General features: G+C 40.5%; 1 protein-coding gene across 5 annotated transcripts in view; it reads left to right on the forward strand.

The window, feature by feature from the left end:
• The window catches only part of LOC106052352 (serine/threonine-protein kinase 32A-like), a 57,545-nt gene that overhangs the window by 13,929 nt on the left and 30,376 nt on the right, over positions 1 to 13,240 (forward strand). For 4 of the 5 annotated variants that reach the window (XM_056039680.1, XM_056039673.1, XM_056039685.1 and 1 more), the window contains one exon: positions 12,943 to 12,998. The exons of the other annotated variant lie outside the window; for it this stretch is intronic. In XM_056039680.1, coding sequence (XP_055895655.1) covers positions 12,943 to 12,998 — 56 coding nt within the window. The remainder of the gene's footprint in view (positions 1 to 12,942; positions 12,999 to 13,240) is intronic. 5 annotated transcript variants of the gene reach the window in all.

The raw sequence follows: 13,240 nt of genomic DNA on the forward strand, positions 1-13,240 counted from the left end.
AAACATTTACTACTATAGAGCTACATCCGTCGAGTCTAGTTACCGAAGAAACATTTACTTCTATAGAGATACATCCGTCTAGCCTAGTTACCGAAGAAACATTTACTTCTATAGAGCTACATCCGTCTAGCCTAGTTACCGAAGAAACATTTACTTCTATAGAGCTACATCCGTCTAGCCTAGTTACCGAAGAAACATTTACTACTATAGGGCTACATCCGTCTAGCCTAGTTACCAAAGAAACATTTACTACTATAGAGCTACATCCGTCTAGCCTAGTTACCGAAGAAACATTTACTTCTATAGAGATACATCCGTCTAGCCTAGTTACCGAAGAAACATTTACTTCTATAGAGCTACATCCGTCTAGCCTAGTTACCGAAGAAACATTTACTTCTATAGAGCTACATCCGTCTAGCCTAGTTACCAAAGAAACATTTACTTCTATAGGGCTACATCCGTCTAGCCTAGTTACCGAAGGAATATTTACTTCTATAGAGCTACATCCGTCTAGCCTAGTTACCGAAGAAACATTTACTTCTATAGAGCTACATCCGTCGAGCTTAGTTACTGAATGAACATTTACTTCTATAGAGCTACATCCGTCTAGCCTAGTTACCGAAGAAACATTTACTTCTATAGAGCTACATCCGTCGAGCCTAGTTACCAAAGAAACATTTACTTCTATAGAGCTACATCCGTCTAGCCTAGTTACCGAAGAAACATTTACTTCTATAGGGCTACATCCGTCGAGCTTAGTTACTGAATGAACTAGTAAGTCATAAACTCCGAGCTAAGTTACTGAATAAAACATATTAGTGGTTCTCAAACGTTTAGATTGTTACTTAATGAACATAAGCTCATTATGGGTTTTCTTATTAACCGACTTATTGAGTGAACAAATAGGCTGCGATCTTCAAGTAACATCTTAGTTAACTTGATTTTTAAATGCAAATAAAGTTGATAGAACATCGAGCTGGTCAATTTTGTTTAGGCTCTACATAGGCGATCCGATTAGATCTAATTTGATTGAAACATAAAGAAGGAATTGGATTAAAAAAATTTTTTTTTTTATTTTACCTCGTGGAACATTGTTTGAATGTCAGACTTCAGTAGATGCACAAATACTCATGTTTTTACTTTCACTTTTCAGATCTGTAGAATCTCATTTCTAAACTTTCGTTCGCAGTCGAAAGTCTTTTCTTTTTAGTTGGCAACATTTTTCCTGTCCTGGATAGTGTTCATTTTGTTGACTTTAAAATCTCTCCCAGTCAAATATTCGTAGTTGGCTAATACAAGTAACAAGACAAAAATACTTTAAAAACAACAACAAAGCTTATATGAAGTGTAATTGTATCAATTAGTTTGGACCAGTCATGTTATTCAATTTGTCATAGATCTAGAGTTCTAGACCAACAACAATAAATCTGCGATTAGAAATATTTTTACCAATTGTTTTTGTTTTACGCTATTTCATGCTTTTAGCTTTCTCAATACGCTGTGATCCTATCACTTGTCTTGTCCAGTAAGGAAAATAGGGGGGGGGGAGGAATATCTGGTTGAGTTTTACAGTAATCACATTTTAAAAGCATGTATTAAAAGAAAAAGGAGAACGACCTAAATTCGAACTCATGGCTCAAGCCGACACACTAACCACTCTGCTAGTGAGGTGAGGTGCGGTGATTGTTTGTTACAAAGTTACTTTAAAGAGGCGACCTATAAAGGAACTAATTCAGCTTATGCCACCACTTCAGTCAAGTACAATTCTTTTCCCTTGTTCGAGATACCAAATAAAACGATTAATTACCTATTGTTAATTAACTAATTGGTTATTTTTTTCTATTGATTCTTGTGTTGTCAGGTAAAAGAAATGTGCAAACTTTCAGCTTGATCCGAGATGTGGATGTGGGAGAAATAACGTATAAACTTTTGACCAGACAGACAGTTGATAAAAGCTTTGTAAAAAAAGGCAGATTGTGACCTTTTAAGTTCAACGAATCTAACGGTAAAATTTAATTACAATTGCTTTTTTTTCCCTAAAGTGAAATATGTCAAAAGTGACCTGTTGTCAATATAAGGAACTTATTGTACTTTTGGGTTAAAAATAATTATTAGAAAAGATAATTTTATTGGTCCAAACAAATGGAAATTCAGTTTGACTATAATTGTCCTCCTCAGCGTATCTATTATAACAATAACAATATAGATGCAAATACGAACAACATTGATACACGACGCACACGCACGCACGCAAGCACACACTCACACAACCAGCGCTTTATGAATTAGGCATCTATGTACTTCTTATAGTTACAGTAACATTGTCTGCATGGATATGAGAAACAATGAAGCACAAACTATTAGTAACCTCTTCTTGTCTTCATACAAAAGTAGATTTAAAATCTGGTCGCCTGCGGTCACTCAGTGCACGAGATGCCCGTTGGTCAAGTCTCTGAATGCGTGAACATGGCATACCGGTATGTAGACATGAACTGGACGCGGCTTGTTCTGCAGAGTGATACTAGTATTTGTACAACTGTTCGACTGCCTAATAAATCTGCTTATGAAAAGATTTAATTTAAACTTGTTTAGTTTTGTAAAACAATTTTTTTATGTAAACCAATAGTAACCAATAGTAACCAAATAGTAACCAATAGTAACCAATAGTAACCAATAGTAACCAATAGTAACCAAATAGTAACCAAATAGTAACCAATAGTAACCAATAGTAACCAAATAGTAACTAATAGTAACCAATAGTAACCAATAGTAACCAAATAGTAACCAAATAGTAACCAAATAGTAACCAATAGTAACCAATAGTAACCAATAGTAACCAATAGTAACCAAATAGTAACCAAATAGTAACCAAATAGTAAGAAATAGTAACCAATAGTAACCAATAGTAACCAAATAGTAACCAATAGTAACCAATAGTAACCAAATAGTAACTAATAGTAACCAATAGTAACCAATAGTAACCAATAGTAACCAAATAGTAACCAAATAGTAACTAATAGTAACCAAATAGTAACAAATAGTAACCAAATAGTAACCAAATAGTAACCAATACACTAGAAAATACAAAAACAAGTCGTAATAAAGCTAATATTTAAAAAAAAAAAAAAAACGTATATTAACTCACTTTGTCTGTTAGGGGAACTTTTTTTACTCTGTCTGTCAGGGAGGTATCAGGGAGGGGGGTATTCTTTTACTCTGTCAGGGAGAGGTATCAGGGAGGTATTTTTTTACTGTTTTTTTTTTTTTTCCACTTCCCATCCTCGGATCAAGTTCAAATTATATACATTGGAAGACAATATAGGAATAAAAAAAAAATAGATAAAGAAATAAAATAATTATTTAATCAATTAATGGTAGTTAATTAATTTGGTTTTCTATAGAAAATATGGAGATAAACCTTACAGTGTTGAGAGATATGACAGTTACTGTGTGGTGCTTTCCATTCTTGAAGCCATCTTTTGTTTCTTGTTATGACCATTATTTAGTCAACTAACATCTTTATATCTTTTTCTATGGCCAACGGTTAACGAGCAGGGTGTCATGTAACCAACCGCCTTTACTTCCCCCAGCTAAAGACTGGTACCCTGCCTCAACGTGGCGCCCAGGTGGAAACGGTCGTGAAAAGAGACGGCTAGGCCATAGGGTAGCACAACAAGTGTGAGAACAACAAGTGTGAGAACAACAAGTGTGAGAACAACAAGTTTGAGAACAACAAGTGTGAGAACAACAAGTGTGAGAAGTGTGAGAACAACAAGTGTGAGAACAACAAGTGTGAGAACAACCTCATTGCACTGTGCGGGGATGTTAAAGAGCTCCCACAGGGATCTGTCAACGTCCAGGCGCTGTCCCTCAAGGAGCCATTACATGAGTGGCGTGTCCCGCACGTTAGCCTGGCAGATCAATGGAAAATGACGGGGACCCCGGTGCTGCGGGCTTCGGCTGCGTCTCTAGTCCGCGAGTCCGGAGTGTCCGTGTCCACTGGAAGTGTACGCAAAACTAAACTTTAAGTTAAACCCCGAGTCTCACCCCCCCCCCCTCACGTCAGACAGAACGGTGTATGCGAGGTATACACCGTTCATTCAGGCCGGTGGAAGGGAGCTCTTGATCGCTTTTGGTGGCCTTACGGTTCCAAATGCTTTTGCACAGCTCTACATGACAATTTCTAATGGTACCCATTACAGTTGCGGTGGACACAAGAACGCCCTATAAATCCTGAAATTCAAAATCCCAATATTCATCGAAATTAGAACCCAGGACACCAGGTTTGGAAGCCAAGCGCTTAAACTCGACCCCCAACAGATGACCTTAACATCGTCTGTCCCATAGAACGCAAAGTATTGTAATGACCATGTTCTGTAGTGACTCTATGGTTGCGCACCAGCGCACGAGGATGGACTAAATGAACGGGGAGAGAGGAAGAGGAAGTGCGAGAAGATTGAGATTGGAACGGTTCTTGTTTTTGGTGATCTATGTTGATTAAACTTTGTATTATCTTTGTTCCCATACCTCAGAAGTGGGATTATAGGCGACTCAACGAAGGGGAGGTAAGTTAGTAATGGCTTCCCCTATTATGAAACAACTAGACCAACTCTTGATTAAAGAACTAAAACAAGAGCTTCGGTATCGAGGTCTAAAGCTTGGTGGTAGCAAGGAGACACTTACAGCTCGTCTCCGGCAGGCCCTGATTGAGGAAGAAGAAGACCCGGACAGTTATCAATTCGAAGTAGGGCCAGATATAACTGAACTCCTAGGTAAGATGCAGGAAAAGATGGAACTCCTAGGTAAGATGCAGGAAAAAATGGATACACTTGATATAGTGATTAGAACCATGCAGGACAAAATAGACACACTCGATTCAGGGATCAGGACTGAATTGGTATCGGTTAACCAGAAAATAACCACGATGGAGGTCACGATGAACCAGAGAGTCGATGTGGTAGAAAAAGACATAGAAGAACTGAAAGTTCAAGTTAGAGAAGAGCTCAGCAAGGCGCCGGTGAGTAATACAGGATCAATGTTACCCGAAGGGCTTGTAAAGATGAATACAGGATCAATGTTACCCGAAGGGCTTTTAAAGATGAATACAGGATCAATGTTACCCGAAGGGCTTGGTTCCCTGTATTTGATGGGTCCGTCTCCTGGTCAGTCTACAGAAGACAGTTTGAGGCAGCTGCTAAGGTCAACAAATGGGGCAGCGAGGAGGAAAAAGCGACCGCTCTAGTACTTGCCCTTGGAGGAAAGGCTTCCGAAGTACTCCAATCCATTCCAAACCAGCAGGATTATGCTGCTATCGAGCTTCGATACGGGGACGAGCACTTACAGGAAGTTTATAGGGTCCAGCTGAAGACCAGACAACAGCGGGTCAGTGAAACCCTACAAGAGCTAAAGACGGACATTGAACGACTTGCCCATCTGGCATACCCCACAGCAGCACAGGAGTTCCTCGAAGTAATCGTCACTGATGCCTTCATCGATGCCGTTCGAGATCCAGAGCTAAAAAAGGTTATTAGAGTTAGTGGCAAGCGTAAGGCCAGCGAAGCCCTTGTGTACGCTCTGTCCTATGAAGCCGCTAAGAACGCATCCATCAACAGTCATCATGGTCGGAGACTGGAAGTTCAGGAAGAAGATTTAACACAAGTACTCAGACGGATGACGGAGGTTCTTGAAGAGTATAAGCCAAGCCGGTCACAGGGAGCTCATCGTGCGACCAGGGTCCGTTGCTGGAACTGTGGTGAATCTGGGCATATACAAAGGATGTGTAGAAGAACACCTAATCAGCAAGAAGCGACTCAGCACAGATCAGAAACGGGTGCATGGCCTGGAGCCAATGGCTATCAGGAAAACTAACATTCGTCGGCTTCAAGGGGCAGAAACCGGCGATCCAGGAAATGGGAGCCCCTGTCAATGTCACTCCAATAGCTGTGCTGGGACAGAGTAGGAGTCTTATAGTAGAAGGAAGGATTGGAATTCGGAAGTATCGGTTTCTCATAGACACTGGTGCTTCACGTTCAGTCATTCGGCCAAATGTCGCAAACAGCAATAATACTACAAATGTGAGCCTTTTCTCCCTGAAAACAGCCAGTGGAGAACTGATGCCCATAAAAGGACTGGCGGACTTAGAATTTGAGCTCGGGTGTCAGTCATTCGGGCATGAATTTTTGATAGCAAACATAACTGATGATTGCATTTTAGGTTTAGATTTTCTACAGAAATTTGGATTTTCCATTAACATTAGCGGAGGAACTTTGTTGTATGGAAATGTGGAGATTCCATTGTTAGGTGATAGTGAAGAAGGAAACAATCGAATGATGAAAATACTATTGACGGAGGATACAAATCTGCCTGCACAGTCCGAATCAATTATTTGGGGAAAGTTAGAGAACGGACATGAAAAGTCGGGAACGGCGCTAATCGAAGGAACGGAAGACAATTACGACGGAGTGGCTGTAGGGAAAACGCTGGTCATGATCGGTAAAGATCATCAGAGAGTACCTGTCAGAATCATGAACCTTGGTTTGAGGGAGAAGCATCTACGAAGGGATAGTTACATTGCTGAATGCCATACAATTGACCTAATTAAGAATTGCAACATTAACAACGTTTCTTTTACGCCCAGTGAATCGGTCAACCCTCAAATTACCAGGCTTTTGACAGAAACCAAGGCGAACCTATCTGAAGAGCAGTATAGCAAAGCCAAAGAGTTGATAATGAAATTTGCAGACATCTTTCCATCTGATGAGTCAGAATGCGGAAGAACAGACATGGTACAACATAGGATCGATACTGGAATAAATAGACCGATTCGGCAGCCACCACGCCGCCTTCCTCTCGCAAAACAACAGGAGGCTACAGACCTGATAGAACAAATGAGACAGCAAGGGGTCATAGAGCCCTTTAATGGCCCTTGGTGTTCACCAATCGTCCTAGTAAAAAAAAAAGATGGATCCATGCGATTTTGTGTAGACTACAGAGCACTTAATGAAGTCACGCATAAAGATAACTATCCACTCCAAAGAATAGACGATACCTTGGATACGCTTGCTGGATCACAGATTTTTTCTACTCTTGATCTAAAGAGCGGATACTGGCAGGTGGGAATGCATCCTGAGGATAAAGAGAAAACGGCTTTCTCTGCTGGCAACGGTCTTTGGCAGTTCACTGTGATGCCTTTTGGTCTCTGTAATGCTCCCGCAACTTTTGAAAGATTGATGGAGCGCGTTTTACAGGGACTTCATTGGAACACGTGTCTTGTATACCTGGATGACATTATAGTCACTGGTAGGATGTTTGAAGAGCATCTGGCAAATCTACATGAAGTTTTTGGACGGATCAGGAATGCGGGTATGAAAATGAATCCAAAGAAGTGCTCGTTTTTCAGGAAGAAATATCTTGGCCACATAGTATCAGGGGACGGCATCAGCACTGATCCTGACAAGACTGAGGCAGTAAAACGTTGGCCTACACCATCCAATATTCGAGAACTAAGAAGTTTTTTAGGACTCTGTACGTACTATAGACGGTTTGTGCCAAATTTCTCCAATATATGTGCACCCCTTCATCGATTGACAGAACAAAAGAGGTCATTCAACTGGACTCAGGAGTGTCAAGAGTCCTTTGAAATGTTAAAAGACACACTTGTCTCATCCTCCATACTTGCCTATCCGATACCAGGCATGACGTTCATTTTGGATACGGATGCAAGCAATACCGGAATAGGCGCCGTCCTTTCCCAAAAGATTGATGTAACGGAACGAGTCATCGCTTACTTCAGTCGAAGTTTGTCAAAGGCTGAAAGGAACTACTGTGTCACAAGACGTGAACTCCTGGCCGTCGTCGATGCAATAAAACATTTTCATAAGTACCTTTATGGGCAGAAATTTATTTTAAGGACAGATCACGCAGCAATACAATGGCTTCTTTCAAGTGCCCTGAAGGTCAGGTCGCTAGGTGGATCGAACGTCTGCAAACCTATGAATTTGAAATTCACCATCGAAAAGGACTAATTCTCCAGAATGCTGATGCGCTATCTCGACGACCTTGCAAAACAGAATGCAAACATTGTAAGAAAGCTGAGGAAAAGGAAGAGAAAATCGATTGTCAACGTTTGGACCTGAATGTTTTAGGACCTTGGTCTGATGAGAATATCCGAGAGGATCAGCTGAAAGATGAGGATCTGGCAATCGTTCTTGTTTGGAAGGAGAAGGAACAACGGCCAGATTGGCAACACATTGCTGAAAAAGGGGCTGCCATGAAGGCGTGCTGAAAAAGGGGCTGCCATGAAGGCGTACTGGGCACAATGGGACTCAATGGTAGTGGAAAACGGTGTTCGTAAGCGAATGTGGGAATCTACTGATGGGACATCAACACGATTACAAATAGTTCTCCCAAAAGTTAGAATCCAAGAAGTACTCCAAGAGTTGCACAATGGTTCCACGGGTGGTCACTTGGGTATTAACAAGACGTTGGAGAAAGTGAGACAAAGATTTTGTTGATGTCGGTACAAGGAAGACGTAGAGGATTGGTGCAGAAGATGTGATCGATGTGCAGCAACCAAAGGCCCGCAACGTCGAACAAGGGGACCCCTACAATAGTACAACGTAGGTGTTCCATTCGAAAGAATCGCACTGGATATAGCTGGCCCGTTTCCTGAGACACTAAAAGGCAACAGATATATTCTAGTAATAATGGACTATTTTAGTAAATGGGCTGAGGCTTTCGCGATACCAAACCAAGAAACCACAACAATAGTCGATGTCTTAGTGGAACACTGGATTAGCCGCTTTGGTGTACCTATGGAACTACATTCAGATCAAGGACGCAACTTTGAATCCAAGCTATTCCAGGAGATTTGCAAAATCTTAAAAATTGAAAAGACTCGAACAACGCCACTTCGCCCTCAGTCAGACGGGATGGTGGAACGCTTTAATCGCACATTGATACAACAATGGCTAAGATGACAATAGAACAGCAAAACGATTGGGATGATTACATTCCTCTATTCCTCATGTCTTATAGAGGAGCCATTCATGCAACCACTGGTTATACGCCAGCCAAATTATTATTTGGTCGGGAACTTCGGCTGCCAGCAGACCTTTTATTCGGGTTGCCAGGAGAAGAACAAACGACAGCTAGCGAATACGTAACAGAACTTAGGGGGAGACTTGAGAGGGTTCATGCACTTGCACGGAGTAGGATAAAAGACAGTAGCGACCTCATGAAGACCAGATATGATAGAAGAGCCAATTCTACGGGGTTTGTAGAGCATGATCTCGTTTGGCTGTACAACCCAAAGAGAAAGAAGGGAAGATCGCCTAAATTACAAAAGGATTGGGAAGGTCCGTATCGGATTGTGAAGAGAATCAACGACGTGGTATACCGTATCCAGAGGGGTCCTCGAACTAAATGCAAGGTGGTACACGTCGATCGGTTGTATCGGTATTGTGGAGAGGAGAGAGGAACAGAGTCAGTTCGGGACGAACAGACATAAGAAGGGGGCAGTGTAATGACCATGTTCTGTAGTGACAGCGCACGAGGATGGACTAAATGAACGGGGAGAGAGGAAGAGGAAGTGCGAGAAGATTGAGATTGGAACGGTTCTTGTTTTTGGTGATCTATGTTGATTAAACTTTGTATTATCTTTGTTCCCATACCTCGTTGAGTTGCCTCCTTTAAATGTTGTAACAGTATGATAGGAAATTTGACTACAACTTTATATAGGCAAGTTATATCAACAACAACACAATGTTATTTACTTCATTTCCTCTCGCCTCATTATTACAGTCTTTTCGGTATTGTCTTCAAACTAGGCCACTTGTATCACACAATAACAAAATCGGTTTGCATATTAATGTACAAAATAAGAAAGTTAGCTTACGGAAAGTAGCCGTTGTGCCTGTTTATAGCATGCTACAAGATAGGGTGAAATCGGATTTTCAATAGCTCTTTTAGTTTTGAGATCTAAACGTGACAGACGGAAGGACAGACAGACTATACAAAACTATAGCGATTTATCCTTTTTTTTTTTGGGGTGGGGTAAACCTCTAAAATTATTATAATAGGAGAGACTACAAGAAAAACAACAACAAAAATGTGTCCACAATGTGACATTCAACTCGTTACGTGCCGGCGTAGTAGTGCCTCAACATATGTGATAGGCTTTAAATCAGTGGTTCCCAAACTTTGTCCTTAACCATACACATCTCGCACATTCTGAGTAAGCGGAAACACTTTTGCTTATTGTTTTAAAGAGAGGTTAATTCACGTGGTGGCCTACTAGTTAATTCTTACAGTAGTTCTTGGAACATCTAGTCCGGCCTCGCGGAACACAAGGGTTTAGGTAACACTGCTTTAAATACGTAGACATGACCGTAAACACGCCCACCCCCACCAATGTTGAACATTGGATGAAACAGTCAAGACGTTAAGTCTGAACAGAACAAAGTTTCTCATTTCAAATCTGGCAAATGGTTTTCTTCTTGATCAACATTTTAAGGGCTCGCCACCAACAAAAGTGAATCTAGAAACATTCCAATGACAGTAGTAGTCTAGATATGAGTTCACCCTTTGGGCCTGCCTAGTCACCAATGCCTTACATTGCACGAGGCCTGCAGTGCAGACACTTCAATGAATCTGTGAGTTTCCTTCTTCATCGTCTAGCAGAGACTCAGCAGGAGACAGGGAGTTAACCCTGAGAGAAAAAGTCCGGTGAAATGCCAATCTCGCCTGAACTTGTCTTGCAAGCAGAGTTGTCTCGCGTCTTAAGTATCCTTCATGTTACTTGAGACAAACTAACGCCCCGGGGTGATGTCAGTGTACACGACCATCTAACACCGACCGCAGCTTTTATCAATATGTGTACACGACCATCTAACACCGACCGCAGCTTTTTTCTCCCCCGTCACTGAAGCGTTCTGATGTACATATATGTTGTATGTCTATAGACAGAGAGAACGATGTGAATGTGCATCTATGTTGTATGTCTATAGACACAGAGAACGATGGGAATGTGCATCTATGTTGTATGTCTATAGACAGAGAGAACGATGTGAATGTGCATCTATGTTGTATGTCTATAGACAGAGAGAACGATGGGAATGTGCATCTATGTTGTATGTCTATAGACAGAGAGAACGATGTGAATGTGCATCTATGTTGTATGTCTGTAGACAGAGAGAACGATGGGAATGTGCATCTATGTTGTATGTCTATAGACACAGAGAACGATGGGAATGTGCATCTATGTTGTATGTCTATAGACAGAGAGAACGATGTGAATGTGCATCTATGTTGTATGTCTATAGACAGAGAGAACGATGGGAATGTGCATCTATGTTGTATGTCTATAGACAGAGAGAACGATGTGAATGTGCATCTATGTTGTATGTCTATAGACACAGAGAACGATGTGAATGTGCATCTATATTGTATGTCTATAGACAGAGAGAACGATGTGAATGTGCATCTATGTTGTATGTCTATAGACAGAGAGAACGATGGGAATGTGCATCTATGTTGTATGTCTATAGACAGAGAGAACGATGTGAATGTGCATCTATGTTGTATGTCTATAGACACAGAGAACGATGGGAATGTGCATCTATGTTGTATGTCTATAGACAGAGAACGATGTGAATGTGCATCTATGTTGTATGTCTATAGACAGAGAACGATGGGAATATGCATCTATGTTGTATGTCTATAGACAGAGAGAACGATGTGAATGTGCATCTATGTTGTATGTCTATAGACACAGAGAACGATGGGAATGTGCATCTATGTTGTATGTCTATAGACACAGAGAACGATGGGAATGTGCATCTATGTTGTATGTCTATAGACAGAGAACGATGTGAATGTGCATCTATGTTGTATGTCTATAGACACAGAGAACGATGGGAATGTGCATCTATGTTGTATGTCTATAGACAGAGAACGATGTGAATGTGCATCTATGTTGTATGTCTATAGACAGAGAGAACGATGGGAATGTGCATCTATGTTGTATGTCTATAGACAGAGAACGATGGGAATGTGCATCTATGTTGTATGTCTATAGACAGAAAGAACGATGTGAATGTGCATCTATGTTGTATGTCTATAGACAGAGAGAACGATGTGAATGTGCATCTATGTTGTATGTCTATAGACACAGAGAACGATGTGAATGTGCATCTATGTTGTATGTCTATAGACAGAGAGAACGATGGGAATGTGCATCTATGTTGTATGTCTATAGACAGAGAGAACGATGTGAATGTGCATCTATGTTGTATGTCTATAGACACAGAGAACGATGTGAATGTGCATCTATATTGTATGTCTATAGACAGAGAGAACGATGTGAATGTGCATCTATGTTGTATGTCTATAGACAGAGAGAACGATGGGAATGTGCATCTATGTTGTATGTCTATAGACAGAGAGAACGATGTGAATGTGCATCTATGTTGTATGTCTATAGACACAGAGAACGATGTGAATGTGCATCTATGTTGTATGTCTATAGACAGAGAGAACGATGTGAATGTGCATCTATGTTGTATGTCTATAGACAGAGAGAACGATGTGAATGTGCATCTATGTTGTATGTCTATAGACAGAGAGAACGATGTGAATGTGCATCTATGTTGTATGTCTATAGACACAGAGAACGATGTGAATGTGCATCTATGTTGTATGTCTAAAGACACAGAGAACGATGTGAATGTGCATCTATGTTGTATGTCTATAGACAGAGAGAACGATGGGAATGTGCATCTATGTTGTATGTCTATAGACAGAGAGAACGATGTGAATGATCGCTGCTATGTTTGTGTCTCATGAATGATTTCTCTTCAGACACTGATTTGTTTCTTAATGAAACTCTTCCCCAACCAAATCTATTTCAATCATGTGTCTCATCTTTGGTCTCTTACTTTACAGTTAACTTTGATCACTTTCAAATACTAAGAGCCATTGGAAAAGGAAGTTTTGGAAAAGTAAGTCTTTTTTTTTTAAAGATTACAATAAGAACTAAGGGCTAGATTAGAACTAATTGTTTTTTAAGGGTTTTGTTAGAACTAAGGGTTAGAGTAGAACTAAGGGTTTGTTTGAAACTAGGGTTATTAGGTTAGAACTAAGGGTTTGGTTGGAACTAGGGTTATTAGGTTAGAACTAAGGGTTATGATTTACAAGCAGAGCAATGCCATGTACACAGACACTTTAAAGACACTTATATATT

The sequence above is a fragment of the Biomphalaria glabrata genome, chromosome 1 (genome assembly GCF_947242115.1).
Source record: "Biomphalaria glabrata chromosome 1, xgBioGlab47.1, whole genome shotgun sequence".
NCBI lineage: Eukaryota > Metazoa > Mollusca > Gastropoda > Planorbidae > Biomphalaria > Biomphalaria glabrata.